Here is a 23,186-nt window from a genome sequence, read left to right on the forward strand (position 1 = left end):
TGTTTAACAAAGTCTGTTTGTTAAAACAAGTTGAGACTGTCACAAACCGCAGCCGGAGCTCCGAGGAACCAAAGCAGAGCAGAGCACGTTAAGTGTACAGTACATTTGTTATTCTTTATGATGCAGACAATGTATGTTTGCTGCTCACTTGGAGTTCAATCAGACCGTAATTAGGAGGCAGTGCTAAATACTATTGTTTGTTTGTTTGTTTGTTTTATTCAATGTAAATGAATTGTGTGATCAATATTACAAAGACAATCTATCAATCAATCTCTGGGTCCTTTAACCCACCAGCCAAACAAAGGCCTCCAACCCTGTGGAGATGCTGCATGGCTCAGCTGAACATGTGGTCCAGCTAGTTTAGTTAGTGCAGTCAGAATGAACACTGCCTACAACCTGATGCACACATTATCTGCATATCAATAACATCACCCGGTCTGCATATTTCCACCTACGCAATATTAATCGACTCCGCCCCTCCCTTTCTCCCCACTCCACTGCCATCCTTGTACACAGCCTTGTCACCTCCCGCATCGACTACTGCAACTCCCTTCTCTTCGGTCTACCTCACAAATACCTCCATAAACTTCAACTGGTTCAGAACTCTGCAGCTCGAATAATCACCAGAACCCCCTCCATCCACCACATCACCCCTGTTCTACAGCAACTCCACTGGCTCCCGGTAAAACTCCGCATTGACTTCAAAATCCTCCTGTTTACGTTCAAGGCCATCCACAACCTTTCCCCTCCTTATCTGTCCGAACTCCTCCACATCGCCAACCCTTCCCGTTCCCTCAGATCTGCCTCCTCTGTCCACCTCTCTGTCCCTCCCGCCCGCCTCATCACCATGGGGAGCAGGGCTTTCAGTCGCTCTGCCCCCCAACTCTGGAACTCACTCCCACCGGACCTGAGGAACCTGGACTCTCTCACACTCTTCAAATCAAGATTAAAAACTCACCTATTCAGAACTGCCTACCCCACTTAACCATCTACATTGTCTTTTCTTATCTGTTTCTTATTTCTTGCTGTTTTTTTTGTTTTTTTTGTGTTGTACGGTGTCCTCGAGTGCCCAGAGAGGCGCCTCTAATAATTTAATGTATTATTATTATTATTATTACTAATAGGACACAATCTGAGCTTCAAGGGCAACATACATGAGCTCCAAACCATTAACTGTGCAAGAAATGAACAAGTAAAAACACTTAACACATGATGCTATAATACAGCCATAAACTAACTAGGGCATTCTGAAGCAAAGAGCTTCATTTCTAATCCATCATTCTGCAGTCACACAGAAATAACACATTTCACTCACTCTCTCTGGAAGTGACGACTGGAAAGACTGAAGTGTTTTTTTTTTTTTAAATGGCAACTGGTCAGCTGATGGTCCCAACTCGTGTCCTGCAACTCGCTGACACACCCAGGAGGCAGGATGTGAGAGAGAGAGAGAGAGAGAGAGTGAGAGGGAGAGAGAGAGAGAGAGAGAGAGCAGGTGATTAGTACAGACAAGATAGACATCATCCAGTTTTATTTTAAATATAGAAAGAATCACTGATGCTAATACTAATAAGAAGAAGAATACCACAAAGTTAAACTTCTGACCTATCAGTTTATTTACAATCCTTCAGCTGAGAAGACAGCAATAACAATACTCACTCACTCTCTCTGGAAGTGACGACTGGAAAGACTGAAGTGTTTCTGTGGTGGTGTCCGTGTCCCATGACTCACCTGCACACCCTGGAGGCAGGAGAGAGAGTGCAGGTGATCAGTACAGACATGGAGCCACATCGGACATTATCCAGCTGTACGCTTTATAATTAATTCATTTGCACTAATAAATTGAGGTCTGAGTCAAGTTTTTCAAACTTTTATTCAAGGTACTAATCTGAGTAACTGACAGACGTGTTTTTTTTTTTTTTTTTATCATTTTATATTTTTTTATCATTATTAATCTTCTATGTTGCACCAAATGTAAAAATTAAATTACAATTTTCTAGCTGATATATTTTTAACTTTTAAGAAGTGAAATGTAATATAATAGTGTTCAGTTCAATGAAGAGCTCCCTCCAGTGGTCAGAGTGAATAACAGCAACACTATACAACACTCAACATTTATTAATATTAAAGCAGTTCATTAGTGTTATTGAATTGCCATTTATTTCTTATCATTTACTGTATATATTATTATTATTATTATTATTAATTTATTGAAGTTATTGTTGATTACTGATAAATGTTAATGTAACTCACTCACAGTTTTACACATACAAGTGAATTGCATTGTGGATTTCTTGTGTTATTTATTTGTATACAGTGCATACACTGCAAAAAATAAAGACTTACTTTTCTTGAAGTGAACCAAATGCTGAGATATCAGCCTACTGTGTATGTTTGTAAAAGCTTCATTTATAATCTGTCATTCAATTCACACTCCGATGAAATAAAAAACTGGGTATTTATACTTATACTTAAATTGAGTTTTTCAATTTGTTATTCCAGATTTTTTATTCTGATTAGATTATATTTTAAATCTAATAATATAATAGTGTTCAGTTCAACGAAGAGCTCCCTTCAGTGGTCAAAGTGAATAACTGCAAAACTTAACATGAATCAATATTAAAGCAGTTCAATCAATACTGTGCAAGAATGAGGACTATAGATGACAACAGCTTTGGCAGTAGATTCGTACGGACAACATGGAAGGGAAGGATCACAGCGTGGTTCTTGGTTGATCTGGATTCTAGGTAGGATTGGATTACCAAATCCATATCCCAATACTGGGACCTGGGTCCATTTGGACCTGAAGTCTCCTGACAGGATTAAATCTCAAAATTGGGTATTTGAAAACAGAGGTGGTAATAATAATCCTGATTCCACTGGAAGGGTGGATCCAGCGTGGATTCAAGGTGGATGTAGAGACCAAGGTCATCATAATAAAGTACAACTAGGTGTGAAAAAACATTTTAGTCAAGTGAAACTTCTATTTTTTCCACGACATGTGGGAACACCCAGAGAGTTTCTCTGACAGCTTACTAACAACTGGAAAACAGACATCATTGAACAGTCTGAGCTAACAGATTGTAAAAACATAAAGACATAGACATATAGACATTTGATGTTAAGTCATTTGGGTGACTCTAAAAAATATAATTTTCTGTAGAAATAATAATTTCCAACCACAGCAACAAATGCTGAAAGATGTAAAGCACATTTTACTCTGTATCTTTAAAAATCAAAGAAGGAAAAGTTGTATCACAGACAGAACAATGCTGTTAAAATGTAAATAATAATGCTGCATAATAAAGTAACCATCTTAGGTAAAAACACAGCTCAAACTTCAGGAACTCTTTAAGACAAGAAGATGATTCATGTTGACATTAATGGTGACTGTTGACATTTCTTGTTTTTAGGAAACACAAAATGTCCTATTTTGATTTCTGAAATCTAAAAATAGTTAGAGGAATAAAAGTCAGACTTTGTGGCCAATTGTATCACAAACAGACAATAGTTAATTCAATCAATAATCAATAATAATCAGTCGTTGTTGTGATCTCTTCATTTATTACCTAGCAACATGTAGTTGTGTCATATGGTCCAGAATGAATCCATTATTATAAAACTACAACTAATTATTGACAGAGCAAACAGCCCCTGTACAAACGATCAATATATCCAACAATCAATAAACAACCACTATGTTAGTCTTTGTTGTTCGAGAGGCTGTTCGCTTGTCGCTTTCACTGAATGCTCATCAACAGGTGGCGTTGACTTCCTCTGACAATAACAACAGGAAAACAACAACAACAACAGTTTAAAACACCACGTTCCTTCTCACAACAATCTCTCATCGTCACCTCGTGTAACTCGAGTGAATTTGACCGATTGTTTGTTTGTTTGTTTGTTTACAGTCACCGACGTTAGCATAGCTGTTAGCTCGCTAGCAACATACACAGCGACCCTGTGTTTGTTTGTTTGTTTGTGTGGCCGTTCGGCCTCCCACTGACCTTATAACACACAACAAACTCCAGTTCTTCGTCTTCTTTTCCTCCAGTCTCTCTCCTTCTTCCTCTCGTCCTCCTCATGTCTCCATGAAGCAGGTTCATGTATCCGGATGAGCGCGAACGTTTTCAGCCGCCGCGGATGCGTCATCGCGTCAGTTCGCTGACTGGAGCGAAGTCAGGAAGAGAGTCTGTTCGCTGGTGGAGAGTCATTGGTACACTGGGGGGGTATTGGGAATAATAAAGTGGGCAAAGAGGAAAACATGTTTTCATCTGACTATATTTATCTATATTCTGGTTTCTATGTCCTGAGGGATGGACTCAAGCGTTGTGCACACTCACTGTATATTATACTAATGTGAATAAATAGCATTTAATTTACACAGTTCTGACACATTGAGCAACTGTGTATATTGTAGTCAAGATCCCTATTTTATTTATTTTATTCACTTCCTTTTTCCATCCACCTCACTTCCTTTCCCGTCTTTTCTTCGTCACTGATTGGCTCTCGTTTTCAGCCTGTCACTCCTCATTAACCTGATCACTCCTCACTTCTTCAGTCCATGTGGGTTTTTTTTTTCCTCTTTATATTCATAAATGCAACTTTGACTTTTGGGAAAATAAACTTTCATCCTGATCTGATGCCTGTGATGGTCAACTCATCATTATTATTCTAAACCTCCCAATTTACATATTAAAAAGTCCAGTGTGTAACATTAAGTCAGATCTACTGGCAGGAATTGAATATATAATCAGTTATGTCTTCATTAGTGTATAATCACCTGAATATAGGAATTGTTGTGTTTTTGTTACCTTAGAATAAGTCTTTGGATAGTTTTTAACTATAGGAGAGCAGTTGACCATGTTTCTACAGTATCCAAGATTGGCAGCCACCGTAGTTTATCCTACACCTTTGGAAGCCTCAGTGGTATTCAAATGCTTGCAATCTGCAACTACACCAATAAATGTCACTAAATCAAAGGATTATTCTTCACAACAGAAATTGTATTTTAATATCTCAAACAGGTTTCTTGGTGAGCTTTGCCCCATACACATCTCCATGACAACTGAGTAAACTACACCTGTTGCTGAAAGCCCCAACATGAGGTTAAACTGACAGTGATTTTAATATAAACACAAGGAGACACATAAACTGAGATGGTAAAATCTTTATTTAATGGTAACTCAATCATGGTAATTACTTTTTTTTTTTTTTTCCCCAAGATAAATGAACTTAAAATACCAGTAGTAAAAAAGTAGCTAAACTGACAGAGCCTTATGCAACCTCTCGTCCTCTAATGTGGGACAGATGAGCTTTCTGACTTGCTGGCAGTGAGTCATGTGCTTCACAGTGCTGCTTCCACAAGCCAACGTTCTCCCATGAATGCTAGCTTGAATGAGATCCTCTAGAAGAAAAACAGACATTTCTTTAGGCTTCACAACTAAAACAAAAGCCTGCAGCAACTTAGAACTACAAATAATTGTGATAAATCACCTTCCCCCCCCCCACCATCTAATTATTACATTCTACAGGATGCATCTGATGATACCTGTAAGAGCAGCTTTCATTTCATTGTTAACCCATTTAAAGTTGTATTTTAATTGCAGTTTTTACTTGTATCTGATCCATTATGAGTAAAATACAGCTTCTTCAAGCCAAGACAACAGACAATACTGGCCAGGGAAAGAAAAGAGCTGTGTGAACAAGGTCAACTGTGTCAAGTGATGAACAATCGTATGATTTGTGATGTGAGACAGTTTTCCACATCAGAAGCTTTTGTCACAAATGTAGTATTTAGCTAAATGCACCATGGAAGCACAACATTAACTGAAAAAATAGCTTTAAACTAGCCTTTGGGGCCCCACACTGACGCAAATAAAATGTAAAAATTAATGGACTCACTTTTCTTATTAAACTAATAAAGCAACAGAACACAGCAGATAAGCTAAGTGCAAATACAAATTTATCACCAGACACACACACACACACAGAAGTATTAAAAAAAAAAATTAAAATCTCTGCAATGTTTTAGGTTTTACAAATCTCAAATAAAAGACAGAAGTAGGTGTGTAACAACATCATGTCAGAACTTTAATGTAACACTAATAAGGGCAGTTTTAACGACAGCGTGTGCAGCAGGCTCAAACATCCAATGCTAACGGGGAAGCAACAGTTAAACACACCTGTCAACAGACCCATACACTCCACACACACACACTCCAGTTGCATGTTTTCCTACACACAAGTGTAATACAAGCTAAGAGCCTGTACATGAGCAGGCAACACGCTAATCTCCTTAAAACATACAAGCACTCTTATCGAATGAGGACCCACCACAAGAGGCCAGCAAGAGTATAAGGCCCTGAGTCATAGGTTGAATAACAGTGCTTCAGTTGTATTTTCTTTTCTTTCACAATTCTATTTAGCCCAAGTAGTTAGCCCTGTTTTGTTTTTTTTTTTAACCGACACAATACCATGGTTGGTGTAGTTGAAGCCCTCAGATGAATAGGGGCTGGTTGTGTGTTCTACATTCAGAAATAAAAAGCCTTGTAAAGCCATAATTTAGCTTCATTAAATGTCAAAACAGCAACAGTTCTTAGCTACACTACAAAGCACAGACAGACAGGCAGAGTACCGAAACTGAAATAATCCCCAGATAACACTGTTAGAAGTCATTACAGGAACAACACTGTGGGTGCAAACTCCTCGTATTGAAACGTTTTAATGTAAGCAGTACACACCAGGGGCTCGCCTGTAAAATGTGAGTCAGGCAAGCTTTGACTTGACCACACGTCCACCACAAAAACAGCTGCGAAGGTGAAGCTGTGACATCAAACAGCAGTGGAGAGTAATGGGGAGCTGCAGCGGCGACATGAGCACGCAACCCAAGGAGATGCAAAAAAAGCACATGCCGGCGGCGTGTAAACTCTACAGCTGACTGACACACATATGTAGCACCTTCGCATAAATCAACAGTCGAAAAAGTTATGTTTAAAATAAAATCAATTCAAAAGTCGTTTCCCTCCTCAGGCTGTTTGTTAAGTCCCAAACTCTACATGAGGAAAACGCAAACATGACATTGTCAGAATGATGCTGCATTCATGTCATGTGGGAATAACCAACATTCAAATAACTGTAATAGTCTTGTAAAAGGACTTTATTTGCACCTGACCAGCTTCTTCTCACAAAACACACAAACTTAAGTCACGGCACATTTCAGTTTTTGTTTCGTTTTTTTGTGCAAAATATCACCACAAACCAAAAATCCAGCAATGTCTCCTGCAATGTACTGAAGCACTATAATCAAAACATTAGTATATGTTAATTCCTGCACTTCAAAACTAATATTTCCTTCAGTTCCAACTCAAAACCTCAGATTCACGAGCATGTACATATCATTTGATGGCTAAACTGAACAGTTTTTTTTCCCACTAGGAAGTTCGTATCTCTTATCTTTTCCCACTGGACATGAATGCAGCATTCGCCACTATGTTTTCTCTCTCCGTCTTATGAAATGCTCGTCTACAGGACATCGCAGCACCCTCAGGTGCATTCCCAAAGTCCCCAAACATTCTTCAAAGCTCTGAGAGCGTGTTGAGCTCTTGACCAATCACTTCAGGATGAAATGTTACAGCCGTCACACTGCGCCCCCTGCTTGTCGTCGCTCACTGCTCGACTCCGGGCGTGTAGTCAGGGCGGCGCGTCTGGATGATCTTTGGCCGCGGGGATCTGGGCTTGTCGTCTTGGTCGCTGTCGTCGGGGGCCGAGCTCTCGCCGTGCTCGTCCTCACAGACATGGACGACCACGCTGGGGGTGGTGGGCGTGGCGGTGTGGAGCTCGTACTTCTCCCCTGGGAGTCACACATGGAGGAAGTATAGTCACAATGCAGGATGTGGTCTGAAATTAATTAACTGTACAGAAAACCAGTGATACTGATGACCAGTGAGAAAAAAACCTTGCTATGGTCCTTTAAGCTGTGATGCAGCCATGACATGCACATTGAAGGCCTAACATTGGCTGATTCAGTGGGTGGACATAATTGAGGTCCTTATCTTACAACACTGAGCAGTCACGACTGAAGAATCCCACTTTGACTATGCAAAAAGCTATTTCTAATTTCTTTAAACAAAGCTCTAAAATACCGTCACCAGGTTGTTTGCTTACAGTAAAGTTCTTATTTGTTTCTACTATTCTACAATAACAAGTGTCGATTTTAGCATGCTGTGTTGTGTTGTGTTGTGTTAAGTAACATTGTCTTATAGATATGCCAACACAATACTGCATGTACTGTTGTGATTCACAACAACCAAACTATGAATACTTTTATGCCACTCAAAAAAGTTCAAAACAATGACTATACCCAAATTAGTCATAATAACCAGCTATGTTAAACACTGGCAGAAGGAGGTTTTTGATGTCTGTGTTTGTGCAGACAGTCCTGGGCGGTCTGGACTGGTTGCCTTGGAGATAAAGTGAGCGCTGATGGATTTTGCACCATTTTTGGATCAATACTCCTATCATTAAAGAAATTGAGAAAAAGCTGAAAAGAAGTGGAGTAATCATTTAATCATGCTCTATCCAAGAGAGTCTTGGCCAATTGCAGACTCCTCTTACCGTTCATGTCAGCTTTGATTTGTGCTCCTTATGTTTCACTTTGTAATTAGCAGCTGCATGAATCGAAGGCTGTGCACTTTACAAAACTCCCTGACATTATCAGAGCTACACACAGACGGATGTTACGCATCTTTCAAAACTGAAGCTGTTGTGTGATTAACGGGAACTCTGTTATACCTGGTCCTAGCTTTGAGATAGCACACAGCAAGTCGTAGTTGATGACTGGTGTGGCGTCCTTAGACTGTTCCCAGCCGACTGGAGGGGAGGCAGGGGGAGAGATCAGGAACTGCTTATCTGGCTTTGGGGGCTCCAGCCGAGGACTTCCTATGTGGACAGACTGCAGACAGAAGGGCAGATGTGAGTCTTGGGGACCCATAAGTAGAAAAAGGAGTTTGATATAAAAATACACTCGGCATATTTGAATGTTGGTGGTTCAAAAATATGGAGGCCTAATAGAAGAGAAGAAGAGGTTATACTATGTCTGCTGGTGTCTGTTACACCAGCAGGTCCTAGTTGGTTGATTCAGAGTAACTTTGGCATTTTTGCTGCTCTAGCTAATAGAAACTAATCTGCTAAATTTAGTTGCAACCGTGAATTTGTTATGTGAAGCTGGAAGCATGTGATTGGCTGAAAAGTGAGGAGACAATGACATCCCCACTCATATGAAAAATTACATAAATTATTTGTCACCACACAAATTATTCATTGATATATTTTACACAATCTATTACTTATTTCATAATTAAATGTTTATTGATTTAATATTGAACACTGAACTACAAAATGGCAGCCAGAGGTGAAACAAAAAAAGGTGATAAAGGTGATGTCAGTAAATTGTTAAGATCCCCTGTTAGTCTTTAGTTCCATATACAAAATTACAGCAAACTGCAAGGAGAGATTAAAGGGTCTGACTCAGTTGGCCTTTTTAGATCAGTGTAGCAGGTGGAAAAAGATGCACTTCAAAGATATTACCTGAGCAAAGTAGAGTCTCATTTCTTTGCCGTTGAAGTCAGTCTTGTGGAGTCGGAGTCTCGCCTCAGCCGCAGCCAGAGCATCGCTGAAACTGATCCTGACCCGCCGGAAAGACTTGAAGTACTGGAACTGTACCTCTGGGTCGAATGAACGGAACAAGGCTTCAAAATTGGCCTGAAGAGAAAGAGGGAGAGGGGAGTGAACAGGGGGAGGAGACTGAAATGATGATTGAAATCAGGAAAATTAGACCAGCTTCTGCACCATCTCCTCCAGTTCCACTTGATTTGTTCCTTTCAGCTCTTCTTTCTCTTCTTATCTATAAATACTAAACACTATGGGCCAGAGGCAGCCATGAATACAGTTATGAGACTTGAAGTCGCTATGAATAAAATTAGTAAAAATAGCCTCTATTACCAGACACTCTATCTGTCCCTCCTCTTTGCACAAGAGAGCCTGCAGCCTGTGGGTGTCTGACTGTGTGTGCGTCAGAGAGGCAGAGCTATGGCCTCAATTTAAGATGACCAATTATTGTCACAGACACTAATTAAGAGAGAAAAATTAAATAGACAGCTGACCTTGGCTACCACTTCCAAGAGGACACGCACACAAACAGCGATGGCTGACAGAAGTACATTAATACAGACACACTTGAGATGGCAGCATATCTGAAATCATGGATGCTAGTTAATACACCCACGCCTCAAAGTAGCAGCTACAAACATTCACTTGTTTAATGAAAACACTCAGTCTTCTCAATCTCAGGCTTGTTGGGTCAGTGTGTAAACAACAAGACAAAATGATGAGCTGTTGCAGAGCTCCAGCAGACGGTCATAACGGTGCTAGAGTGCAGGGTTCTTGACATAATGATCGTGTCTGCACAGCCCAGCCACAGAAATGACTCCTTCAGCCTCAGTTAACTGCTGGTTTGCCTTCACTTCAGCCGCCGTGACGCAAAGAGCCTTTGTTACAACCTGTCGTGCCTCATCAAACTAAATCAAAGAACACAATACAGCGAAAGGAACATTGTGGGAAACATCAGAATTCAGAACACAAATGTCATGTTTGTCTCTGTATGTCCAGTACCCAGAAATGGCTGAAAGGTGGCCCTTAGCAGTACAGGAAACTGTGGGAGGTGTAAAAATATTCTTCACATCAACATAGTTCACGTCTCACTTTGCGAGTTAGTCAACACCGCATATCAGAGTCACATAGTCGTCAAACAATGCAATGCAAATTTCATTGCACATACAAATAGGTGCAAATTGAGGTGTGGATAGATCTGTGCAAGCTGAAAACATTTTCTGCTTCTTAAAAGAACAGAAGGCCTGAATGATGAATAGCTATTTGATGTCATTTTCTCTTGTTTGGTATTTTGGTCATTTCTTGGCCATATAGGTAATGTTTTAAAGTTATTTACACTCTAGGGTACCAAGTTTTTAATTCCAATACTGATTTTGTCCTGCATATATTCTTAAATCTTTAGAATATGAAATTGACTATGACTGAGTGACTGACTCTGCTGTTACACCACAGTTGGCAAAATATACAGATTTGTTAAACTACAACTGTAACAAATCTGCCATCTCTCCTCTCTTATTAGCAATGAGCAGTGTACTTAACATTCAGCTAGCAGATTCACACTTTTAGCTGACTAACGTTCACTTTAACCAGTTAAAATGACAAATAGCAAATCACGTCAGCTGTCACCAATTAAGATTAATTACAGAAATACGTTTATAGCAGCCAAAAGAACACTTTCTACAATGATATGATATCATGATGATGATCGATGCGATGAAAGAAGCATTGCATTGTAACATCAGACAACCGTGAGTGGATTGAGTGTTTCTGTAGTGCCAACAAATCCAACAGATTAATATATCTTCTGTCTAGCGGACTGTGTTACGTCAAACTGTTGCAGTCATCACAGTTTGAATATTTGGATACAAATTGTATTTCACGAGTCATCCCCCCCTCCTGCAGTGAACAGTCAGTGTGTTGTTGCACTGGACTGCACTGCAGCACAAGAGCCATCACTGGCCACGGATTTGTGCAGTGAGTCATGATGAACTAAAAGGAGGAAGGAGTACTCAGCCTGGCCATAGGAGGTCTGCGATTTGCTCATTACCACACAAAACCAAAAACACACAACACCCAATTTGGTTCTCAATGAAATTCAGATAATCTGCTCACTTATATCAACAGTTTCCCTTCCCAGAAACCTTGAGGAGGCTCTGCCTCAAATGAAAATTAACAACACATTACCATGTATCGAAGTAAGACAGAAAGGATAAGAATGGCAGTCTTGTACAGACTGTACTGATTCAGCACGTATGTACATGTTTCTTAGGGACCTCAAACACAGCTTGGAAAGAAAAGAACCCAGGACATACATATTTACACACACCTGTATCATTAATGTACTTCAATTAAGCTGGGTAATTAAATATTGCCCAACTGATTAATTCTACATTGTTTGTCCCTTTAAAAGCTTTAATGGATTTTACTGCAACATAATGACGACAAGTATTTATCCTCACCCAGTTATTCATATTATTACCCCAAATTTAGACCTGTAGTGTTGGTCACGTAATGGTCCAAATGTACTTTGAGAGGTTTTGTTCATGCTAGAGCTGAAAAGATTCTCTGACATTTATTGACTAAACACTTCATTTAAAGTAATCCAGTGATTTAGTATTGAACTTCCACTTAGACTCACAAGAGTGAGATTATTAATAAAAGAGGCCTAGAACTGACTTTTAGCCCTTCTTATGGCTCAAGTTCCAAAAAGAGCTGCACCCTACATTTCCCATAATGCAACCTAATAGCATCTTTGCCTTAAACCCACCCTGCCTGTTAAATGCCCCCATCTTTGAAACTGCATCGCTTCAGTTTGTAGTGTGGGGTTTTTTGGTTGTAAATTTATAATCTTCAAGCCCAAGACGAGATAACCCCGATGACATCACTATGACATCATCATTTCCCAGAGATTTAGAAAGCTCCTTCAGAGCCACAGAAGACCTTATTGTTTTCATAGGCTATGTTGATGCGTGTTTATTAATGAAAATAGTTTGCTGCAGCCCTTAAGTTAAAAGTTAAGTTAAAAACAAGAAAAATGCTTTCCTGTAGTAAAAATTGGTGTCTTCAGAAAGTAAATGTAAAGAATAAACCAAAGTGTGATGTTGGTTTTATATAAATTTCAAGGAACCTGGTTTGCAGAAGGAACACTAGAAGCAGAGCGCTCTTTTACCTGCGCCTCAGGACGGTTGAACACTTCGTGGTTGGTCACCGAGGCGACCAGGCAGAAGCGGTTACACTTGGTGGTCTTGATGTGCATGATGGGCGATCCAGGGAGGTGGAGCCTTTTCCACCTAATACCTGAGGTAAGGGCACGACGGGATGCTGAAATGGTCCTCAGCGGTGGCGAGGACGATGATGGTGAGGATGATGAAGAGGAAGGGGGAAATCGGGGGGATCGGAGGAGCGTTGCCTTCCCCAGGGTGACAGACGAGAAGAAAGTAATAGATGCTCCTTAACAGGAAATAGGTCAGTTTTTCCAGAACACGTGGATCTTCTTCTGTCGTGGTACAGTGGTAGTTTCTCTTCTGTCTTGAAGCTGTCCACGATGTTAGATATCACAATGCTGCATTCAAGTCACCTCGGTCAACACATAACCTCCTAACCCAAATTCCAAGGTTATCTAGTCTGGATCTCCTCTCACAACACTTGCAACTGCAGCTGAAATACAGAATCCAACATTTAACGTTTGGCTTTCTTTCTACTACTACTTCTTCTTTTTAACTGTGTCCAGCTTATATTCAGCGTTTTCCTTCCTCCCTAAGTCGCTCTCAGCGTAGGCCGGCTCTGCAGCAGCCTGAAAACTGAAGGAATTTTCCAGAGATTTGGGTGTGGAGAGCCTAAAATGTCATTCAGCCTCTTTTAAGCTCACTCTCTCTCCCCTCTCTCCCTCTTCTTCTGCTCCACAGCCGCTTAAATGAGCCCCTGCCAGCCGATGACGCATTACCCACAATCCCCTCCCTCTCCTCATCCTGGTCTCATTCATTCGTTTATTCACTGCAAGCCAATCGGCTGTGGAAGAGGGAGGGACAGCCTATTTTTTTTTTTTTCCTTCTTCCAATCCCTCTACTGACATATACTGGCCAATGCTGACTAATCAGACAGAAAGAAGGGCAATGGGTGTGCGTGTGTGCAGAGAGAGAGAGAGAGAGAGAGAGAGAGAGAGAGAGAGAGAGAGAGAGAGAGAGAGAGAGAGAGAGATACTGGAAAATAATGACATAACCGCTGAGCAAACTGACGCATTAATCTGCTTTCTGTTGCATTCAAACTCAAGACAAAAATCCTTTGTTGTATGGAAAACGTGACAATGAGCCTTTCACCTCTTGATTTCACAAACATACCAAAGACGTATCACCTGACTCCCGAGTACATGGAGCAAGACGTGGAAAACACATGTCAGTCTTAGTAAATATGGATGAAGCAGAGAGAGAGACAGACAAAGGGAGAGAGAGAGAGAGAAAGAGACAGGACAGCTGACAGACAAAGAAGGGAGAGAGAGGAGATAGGCAGGAATAGAAAAAAAAAAGAGTGGAAAGAGAAAGAGAGACATGACTGGTAGGAAGAATGCAAGATGGAGGGATGAAGGGATAAAAAGCAAGAGGTGGGAGAGAGAGGAGGTGCTCAGTCATGGAAAGTATGCAGTTTGATAACATGCTTTTATGAGGTATAAATAGCAGAGAGCTTGAAGTGGAGGGGAAGTGTGCGAGTGTGTGTGCAGCCAGCAGATGGAAAAACAAGACCAGACTGTGCAGCAAATTCACCAACATTTGCACCTGTGTGTGTGTGTGTGTGTGTGAACACTTTTAGAACAAATTGCGTTTAACACTCTACAAAGTCGCACATTTGAAATCTAGGAGCTAAACTCCAGCTTTTATTTTTAGGCAATAACATACGAAGAAGCAAATTATTCCACTTGAACTGAACACTACCCGCTTTTAGTGGGACATTAATTATGACATAAATAGCAACAGAAAGGCAAGTAAATATTAACATTAATATCTACCCTATACTGTATTTTAGGCAAAAGGCAGTATTGGAGGAACCTTCTGATACTGGAACTAAATTGAATGTTTCTGAGTTATTAAAGAGGGCCAGGGGATAAAGATATTTATCAGAAACAGGAAAACAAACCATTAAGTGGGCAACTGCTAAGAATTTAAACTATGTTTGAATATATACACATTGGTGTATGAACTAGATTTAGGACATTCATTACAACCCCAACAAGCGTACTGACGATTTGCTCAGTGGATATCAGGTGATATCTGGATAACAGGTTAACTCAAGTTCTTCAAAAAAAAGGACACACCCACAAACAATTACAGTGCAAATGAATGACTAATTTGTCTTCAATAACAATTGACTTTTTTTTCCAGAACAGACAATTTGACTTGTCATAGCAGGGAAAGCCCAGGTGAGTTATGACAGTGTGACAGTCGGTGAAAGACAGGGTGACAGTGAGGATGTATTCCAGATGCTGTAGTGCGCTGAGACTTTATAACTCAACTATGAGCTTCTACTTTCTCTGACTGTGTGGACATGTGATGTTTAAGACATTAAACCGTGAGGTAGGCTAAAACATGAGACTCATGTAGCTGTGTTTCCACTGCAGGAACTGTTGATATAGGAGTTTAGTATGGTGCTGAACTAAAAAAATAAAACAAAACAGCCAAATCCGATTCAACTGATAAAATTCTGTGTTTGGTACAGTCCTAAAAACACCTTTCCTGGACCATTTCACTGTAGGGCTGGACAATATATCAAATTAATGTTTTTATCTGCAGTCCACATCGTATGAATCAAGTTATTACAACTAGAGACTGGAACAACTGGAGGAAACCCATGAAGACATGGACACAACTTCCAAACACAAAGGTCCTCAGCAGGGTTTGATCCCAGGGTCTTGAGGCTGTGAGGTGACAGATAACACAGCCTTGAGTTACAATCTCAGCCACGTACAGGCTGTGACATCTGGCTGGTGGTCTGGTTGAGACGTACCCATCATAAACTATTACACCAACATGTCAACATACTGTACATGATTTCTGTCCTCTCTGAGTGCAGGTGCTAATGCACAGTGAAAGGACTAATAGCACTGTCCGGTGAGTTGGATGGAAAATCTGTGTGTGGAAAATAAAGTGGTGTAATGTTGGTGAGCCTCCCAACAGTGAAGCTGATGCTCTCATGTAAGTGTTTGTTAATGTTAAACATTACCGTGTGAGTATGTGTGTGTAGGTGCTAATCATCTCCAGACCTCAACCTCACCCTGCTGTGGTGGCTATGTGCTATGTGTGCGTGTGTGCGTGTGAGAGAGAGAGTGTGTGCACGCTCAGCCCTGCATTTTTTCCATCCTTATGTTTTTGTTTCATCTTCCCATTTTTTCCATTCCCTCACTAGACAGATAGGCAGGCAACACACACACACAGACACACACACACACACACACACACACAAACAAACAGGTGTGCACATGCACAGTGCACACACACGAACACATCCTGATTGTCGAACGCATACTGGACACAGTGCTATGTTACTAGCCAGCTGCTACATTTTTATTGCATCATGCTCTTCTTTCCAATGCCGAGGTGAAAGTTATATTGTTCAAGTAACAATTTGAAGGCTGACACTGCGGCACACTGGTGGTGAGGGGCTAGAGCCTCAACCATACTGTTTGTTTTAGGTCAATACCAATATAAATACCCATATATACACATATACATATTTACTTTCTTTAGAGTTAGATGCAAAGAATGCTAAAAGTCTTATGTGAATATATATGAAGCTATCACAAGGAACTGGTTAGCTTAGCTTAAAGACTGGAAACAGGGAAAACAGCTATGGCTTTGTCCAACAGTAACAAAATCCACCTCCCAGCACCTCTAAAGCTCACTAATTCACACATTAAGTGGCAGTATGATGGCAGTACTGCACATAAGTTGCCATAAAACAGCAAACGGTGGGTTTTATACTTTGGTTTTTGAACAGATTACACAAGATGTAAAATGTTTATTAGTGAGTTTCATATTTGCTGTATAATTAAGTGTAAGTTTACCTGAATGGACATGGCTCAGACAAAGGGATGAGAGAGGACAGGTAGAGACCTGTACTTCCCTATGACTGTCAGTGTAATCATTTTCCACAGTAGTAAAATCCTGGCTCATAGTAATATAAACTGCTGTGCAGTGTTTTAGTGCCTAATAAACTCATGGAAACATTCCTGGATCATATTTCACTGTCTGTCCAGTACATGAGGCAACGTGGGCCCGTGTATTTTGTTAACGCAGTGCTGTTTTTAGCCTCAACACCTGGGAAAACTGTGAGATGTGTTGAAAGCTCCAGAAAATCTTGTCAGCTCCCAAAGAAAGCAAGTGAGCGAGACTTTTTAAAATCTTTTTTATTATTGTTGTTGATGAAAAAGAACGTTCATGCTCTAACATTTCTTTGGCAATACTGTACGGCAATTATTTAACAATAATCATCAGCTGACATTTAGGTCAGTACTGATAAATCTGTGATAAGATAATATATCCTAAAAGCTTTAGTTAGCGTTAGACAAAAACTGCACAGGCTGGGCTGAACTCTGCTAACAGTATAGCGTGTTCATGTTTGCAGGTGGACCTATTCTATGGCAGGTGAAGAAAAGCTGCTGACAATCTCTTCATTGAAAAAGGCACACGGCTATTAACCCTTTTCTAATATTATAAAACTGGTCAGACAAAATTGGAGAAAAAAAGAAAGCATCGGTTATTGAAAGACCAGGTTGACCACTATTCCTTAGTGCCTTAGTTCAGCATATATAAAAAGGCAGCCTATACAACATTTGTACTGCAGTTCCTACAGTATTGCCGTATTTGCTGAAACGTATTATTCCAACAGGATATGTGTTAAAGGCTAAAAATGGATATGTAGACAGGCTCTATGCATGATCTGCATTTGTCTAAACTATGGACAAACAACCCCCTGTCTGTTTCATTTCTTTAACCAGAGAGAGACTGACTAAAACCCTCTTTGTACTTTTAGGGGGATTCCAGTTCCTTCCAGCAAAGTTTTTATTTTTAAACCCACAGTTGTGAACAGCTCTGTGATCTGTCCTGCCACAAAATCCACTGTCAGAAGGGCATTGAGTTACGGAAGCCAGACTCCACTGAGAGGCTGTTTCCTTGTGGCTTTAACAAAATTCCACATCTGAACAGGAAAAGAGGGCCAGTGGCACGATGACACATCTGTCCTTTTTCCAGCTCTATCCGCCTACCACTGAACCTAGAGACAATTACAGAATAGCAAAAGTAAATCTCTTCCATTAGGTACAATAACACTGAGTCAGTACATGTTCAACAAAACAAAACTGCTCAGATTTTCCATTTGGCCTAAAACTCGATGCAGGTTCAGACTGTTTATTATCCATCCATCCAGCCATGTCTAACTAGCTTATCCTGTCGTGTAAGACAAGTAATGCTTATCACTGTGTTAGAAACTGTGACAACACATCTATAATCTTGATTATGTGTGTATTTTAGCACAATCTTTACAATCTCATCTGAAGTTGCCAATGGGTGTGTCCTGCTGGAAAAGTCCACGAGACTTTCCAGACCTACATCAGAGTTTTCCCTGACCTAAATCTGTTCCTCCATGCTGGTTTATTAATGCTGTTTTTAGGCAGTTTTCTGCTCCAGTTGGGCTGAGAACAGTTTAACTTGCACAACACGTTGGAAAATACATTCTGCTTCATTCCTGTAAAGTGACCTATTTTTAAAAAATGTCCTGTTCTCTCCAGAGAAACTATCACATTTTCACGCTTCCACTGCCACATGCTTTGATAACTGATACAGAATTTGCAGCCAAACAATACAAACTAAACATACCATAAACATTAGTGAACAAATACAGCATACAAATAAATAGGGATGTAGCAGTCTAATGGTTTTACAATAAAATATGCTGATGGTAAAGACACCAACAGTTTCTATTCATTTTTACATTATCTACCATTGATTTTAGCGGGCACCATGAACAAAGCACAGCGATCCTGCCTTTTGATTTTGTTTAGTCATAAGGGAGAATCCTTCAAGCGGTCATACAGAGGAAATACAATCAGAACAGGCCCTCCAAATCTTCTGGTAACTGTGGCTATAATTTGCTATGCTAACACTAGCTAGTTGACTGTACATCAGATTGGAGGACATCCATTTTCAATGTCTTAAAAGATCCCTCTGTGCTACAAAGCATTAGCAGATTGTTCATAAAAACAGCAATGCATGCGCATTGCCATCCACTACAGTTGTGTAAATATTGGGAGTTGGTTCATCAAAATAAGCAGTAAGTGGCACTAATGCTCCAGTCAGGTTCAATTAAACCATTACAGAAGAAGAGCCCGACATGACATAATTAACAGAGTCAGTGGAACCTGAATGGTGGGAAGAAAAATGTAAAAAACATGTAAATATAGTATTTGTTTGTTTCATGTATTAATTTGAGGAAGGTTTCAGTCCTCATCGCTCCACACAGATCTAATATTGTAATCTCTTACCATTGCACTCTCGCATTCATTGATAAACCAATTTTCCACCTCCGGCAAGCTTAAAAACTGTAATGGATGGAAACATGTCGTAAATTCTCCATTCGTTCTTAACACTTCTTCCACTGTAGTACACTCATTCCTTAACAATCAAAACAACTGGATGTTACCAAGAGTTCATGACACATTCATACACCCTCAGTGGAATATTCTGCAATACGATACGATCAGCTGACCCTCAAATCCATGCAGATTCCCAGTGGAAAAGTAACAGTATTATGGAAGAAAATGAAGATGGAAACAACAAACAACACAAGTCATTTTTTCACCAGATGCCCTTTGCCCCTCTGTTGTTTTTCCTTTTCCATCAACGTCAGCACCTATAGCACACCACCACCAACACTAACTCATCTCGGTGGCTTGAGTGTATGGGCTGTCAGTCCCAACAGGATCCCTCCACAGCTTCCCCCTGGACATTTCTTTGGCAACTGGAATTCAGACTGCCTTGAAGAAATATGCGGTGTTCTTTCTCCTATAATAAACTCTTTTTCCTCAAACAAATTTTCTCCTACTGATTTAAAGAGCATGATGAGCTCCCTATTGAGTCTCTGGCTGTTTTCCACTGAGTTTGTTTTTCCACTGTCTGACTATTGTTCTCCACTGTTGATACACCTTGATACACGTTAACACAGAGACACACACACACACACACACACACACACACACACACACACACACACACAAACAACACAGCTTTAGTCATTGTTCAAACCACCATTGCCACTCTGCAACCCCCCTAATCAACCACAATCATTGACTCAGTAATTCTACTGTGAGTCTTACTCACAGTAAAAGTCATCAAGCATGTTTTTTCATAAAACTCAACTCAGAAAGCATTTCTAGATTAATAATCAGATGGGAATATCTGTTTTTTTGTTTATCAAATGAATTAAACACCTTACCTTTTTAACAAATTTCCACCCAGGTATCAATAAAGCATTTCTGCTTTCCAAATCACAGTACTGTCTCAAATTGATGCAAATATCTTGTAAATCCAGTATTACCTTTTTTTTTTTTATATCTCAAGATATACAGGAAAGGGAAGGAATGACATGCAGCAAAGGGCCATAGGTCAGATTCAAACCCATAGCTGCTGCAGCAGCAAGGACTCAGCCTTGGTACATGGGGCGCCAGCTAGCAGCAGAGCATTCACCAACATCTGCTACTGCTGAGAACCAGCAACCCTCATGCTGACAAGGTTTTACAGTTTTACTAAGGCTGTCAAACCTATTCACAAACTGGTAGCAAATGTTAAATGTCTAGTAATTAGAGCAATGAATTACTTTGCTCATCCACTAGAGTGAGGTAAACTGCATATATAGACTTGATGTCGCTGTGATGCAGTGCTCCACTGTCACTTTCCAGTAAGTCATAACTTACACTTATATTCCATTCAGAGTTACTGGCACCAATTTGTAATAGAACAATATATTATTCAACCAAAGCTTTTTGCACTCAACAGTTTTCTCTATGCAAAAAAACCAAACTGTTAGTTGACACTGAAAAAGAAATTAGGTTTAATATCTGTCCCTATTGCTCATGGTTGTTGGGCTGAGGAGATATGTAATTAGCCATTGCAATATTTTCAATGTCCTATGTAATACGTCCTCTCCTACAGTAGTGAAACTCAAATGTTATGACTCCATCATGGAGAAAATGAATCACAAGGTGTTTAACTGCAGCAAAGGATTGATGCTAAAAATAAGGCGTGTGTTAAACAAAGGCTTCAGACACCAATTTGTTTTGTTATGAAGAAATCTTCAGCATGTCACTCTTTCATCGACACTTAAACATCTTTTCAGCTTCATTAACACCCTCCCAATGTCAACAATCACAGGAAAGAAAGAAAAACCTTGAAATAGATCCATGTTATGTGCATTTTACCCCTCGGTTATTTGTTACCTAACCTATTGTTCAGCAGAAGTGTTACAGAAAACTGGTAGTACGTGCTAACTGAATATTATTGGAAACTTCTCAATGATGCATCTCTGTGGATGATGTCAATCAACAACAAAATTAAACTGACCCAGGTTTAGTTAACACAGAATGACTAAGGAACCAGGAAGTGAGTATGTGTGTTGTCCACTCAGTTATAACCATAGTAATCTTTAACTATTAACTCCATCTAGTGGTCTAAATCCACTCAAATGTGCATGCTGAATACGGACAGAGACAAACAGGTGTGTGTGTGTGGACCAGCACAGTATAGCACCAAACTCCATTCAACAAACAGGCGATTTAAGGTATCCTTGATAAATTGCTTACAGCCACGTTTCCCAGGACATTACTTTACATTTATTATAAATCCAAAAGCGAAACTTCTACAGTCGGCATACATCAAACACACAGAAAGAGCCCGCAGTTGAATAAAACACCAACATTTGTAAATGGTCCATCCTTACCTTCAGACTGCCTTCATTGAACAAATCCTCCGGTACTTTGCAAGCTATCAGGGCGTTGGGTAGATCCGTGAACTGGACATCTACCGTGGCCTCCTCTTCACCACCACCACCGCCATTCACTGCCTGCTGCATCACGATTACCTCAACTGTCTTCTGCAAACACAGAAACGAAACCATATCAGCAAAAAGCACAAATCATTACACATAAATTAATAACAGGGCTTGGCTGACGCCCATCATCCAGCTATTGGCTAACATAACGCCATATTTACTATCATACATACCAGAAAAGCTGTAGACTTTATTTCATGATAAATGTGGTGAAACGGCTTTATATACGATGGTTTCCTGCAAACAGCCAACAGAGTAAAGTAGCTCTTCAGTGTATTAGATTAAAAGCTGCACTAAGCTGGCTAGCAAGTTGTGCTAACCAGGAACCTGAAATTATACCTCTAAACAAGCGAAACACACGATATTCCGTCAATGTCTTCCCTCAGTTAATTGTAGGTGAAGGCGGTTGTTTGGCAACTAGTATTGTCATCGGACAAAGCAGCACAATATTGTCTAATATTAGCTCAAATTAAAACCTATCGGATAACTTTGTTAGCATGGCGCAGAGGATAAAGGAGATGACGTAAATTGAACAGCTGCCGATATGCGTTTCCGGTTTTGCAGTAATTGTTTTAAAAATGTTTTTCGTGTTTCCAGTCTTTTTAAACGACATTGACCACATTGATATATAAATAAATATATATATAAAATAGTTAACTTGAAACAAGACATTAAAAACTGCCCCATCAAAAAAGGAGAACATAAAAAAACAGAATAAAAGCTTTTTTCTTTGCTTTTTTAATTAAACAAATGTTATTTTTATGTTTCCCTCGTGAAATAAATGTTTTCAACACATTTAACGTCGCTGCTCTACTGATCCTGTGGTCAAGATATTATTTGAAGTCAAGATCCTGCCCTCTTGTGGCAGGCTCTACTTATTATAGGATTTTTATTACAGATCATTGTATAGCTGTCACTGTAATCTAATTTATAGAAGATAAGCATGTGTGATTAGTGCAGATAAAGAGACAGAGAGAGAGACTTTAATTTAATTTAATTAAAAAAATGTTTTAAGCATGTATGTATTAAATTAGTTGAACAGATGGAGCACAATATAAACGTAAATTATGCTTGTCCAACTCTCCTGTTAAAAATACAAAGATAAGAAAATAATTTATAGTATGTGTTATTGATTATGATGCATTGGTTAGAATAAATGTGATTTTTATGGATAATTGTAATTACATAATTACTTTCAAAAATACAAATAGAAGAGAACATTTCTGTATGTCATGTCAGTGCTGTAGTGTGTGTGTGTGTGTGTGTGTGTGTGTGTGTGTGCGTATGAATGTAAGTTTGTAAGAAACCTCAACTCAACTCAAGTGGTGCTGGTCCCTGGGTGGCAGAGGGGTTTAAGCACCTGGTCATGTGGGGATCAGCCTCCATTTAATCCTCTGGAGAGAGAGAGAGAGAGAGAGAGAGAGAGAGAGAGA

At 39.8% G+C, this 23,186-nt stretch overlaps 1 protein-coding gene and 1 long non-coding RNA gene across 6 annotated transcripts in view; both read right to left on the reverse strand.

The window, feature by feature from the left end:
• Nucleotides 1–23,186, reverse strand: part of LOC127378990 (uncharacterized) — a 182,107-nt gene that overhangs the window by 4,828 nt on the left and 154,093 nt on the right. Inside the window, exons 1-3 of one of the 3 annotated variants that reach the window (XR_007888246.1) lie at nucleotides 4,005–4,249; nucleotides 1,661–1,737; nucleotides 1,316–1,411 (exon numbers count right to left, since the gene is read on the reverse strand). This is a non-coding gene — a long non-coding RNA (uncharacterized LOC127378990). Of the gene's footprint in view, nucleotides 1–1,315; nucleotides 1,412–1,656; nucleotides 1,738–4,004; nucleotides 4,250–23,186 lie in introns of those variants that run through there. The other 2 variants (XR_007888244.1, XR_007888245.1) reach the window with 2 other exon arrangements.
• Nucleotides 5,153–22,284, reverse strand: LOC127378988 (calcipressin-1). 3 transcript variants are annotated; one of them, XM_051428420.1, is made up of 6 exons: nucleotides 22,093–22,284; nucleotides 21,927–21,990; nucleotides 21,643–21,795; nucleotides 9,586–9,759; nucleotides 8,791–8,950; nucleotides 5,153–7,849 (listed from the first exon to the last, which is right to left on the reverse strand). In XM_051428420.1, exons 3-6 carry the CDS (start codon nucleotides 21,772–21,774, stop codon nucleotides 7,665–7,667), a joined length of 651 nt encoding a protein of 216 aa, XP_051284380.1. In that variant the 5' UTR covers nucleotides 21,775–21,795; nucleotides 21,927–21,990; nucleotides 22,093–22,284; the 3' UTR covers nucleotides 5,153–7,664. The 3 variants fall into 3 exon arrangements, with proteins under 3 accessions (XP_051284380.1, XP_051284379.1, XP_051284381.1); XM_051428419.1 differs by having other exon boundaries at nucleotides 21,927–22,284; XM_051428421.1 differs by lacking the exons at nucleotides 21,643–21,795; nucleotides 21,927–21,990; nucleotides 22,093–22,284 and adding an exon at nucleotides 12,836–13,570.

Source organism: Dicentrarchus labrax, unplaced genomic scaffold, assembly GCF_905237075.1.
Source record: "Dicentrarchus labrax unplaced genomic scaffold, dlabrax2021, whole genome shotgun sequence".
NCBI lineage: Eukaryota > Metazoa > Chordata > Actinopteri > Moronidae > Dicentrarchus > Dicentrarchus labrax.

What these genes read in the sequence shown, in the direction of transcription:
- LOC127378988 (XM_051428420.1), bottom strand. Translation starts at nt 21,774, where the DNA reads ATGCAGCAGGCAGTGAATGGCGGTGGTGGTGGTGAAGAGGAGGCCACG. An exon ending in TCAATGAAGGCAGTCTGAAG is followed by an intron (nt 9,760 to 21,642) that starts GTAAGGATGGAC and finishes CTTTCTCTTCAG; the next exon opens with GCCAATTTTGAAGCCTTGTT. An exon ending in TGAGACTCTACTTTGCTCAG is followed by an intron (nt 8,951 to 9,585) that starts GTAATATCTTTG and finishes TTCTGTCTGCAG; the next exon opens with TCTGTCCACATAGGAAGTCC.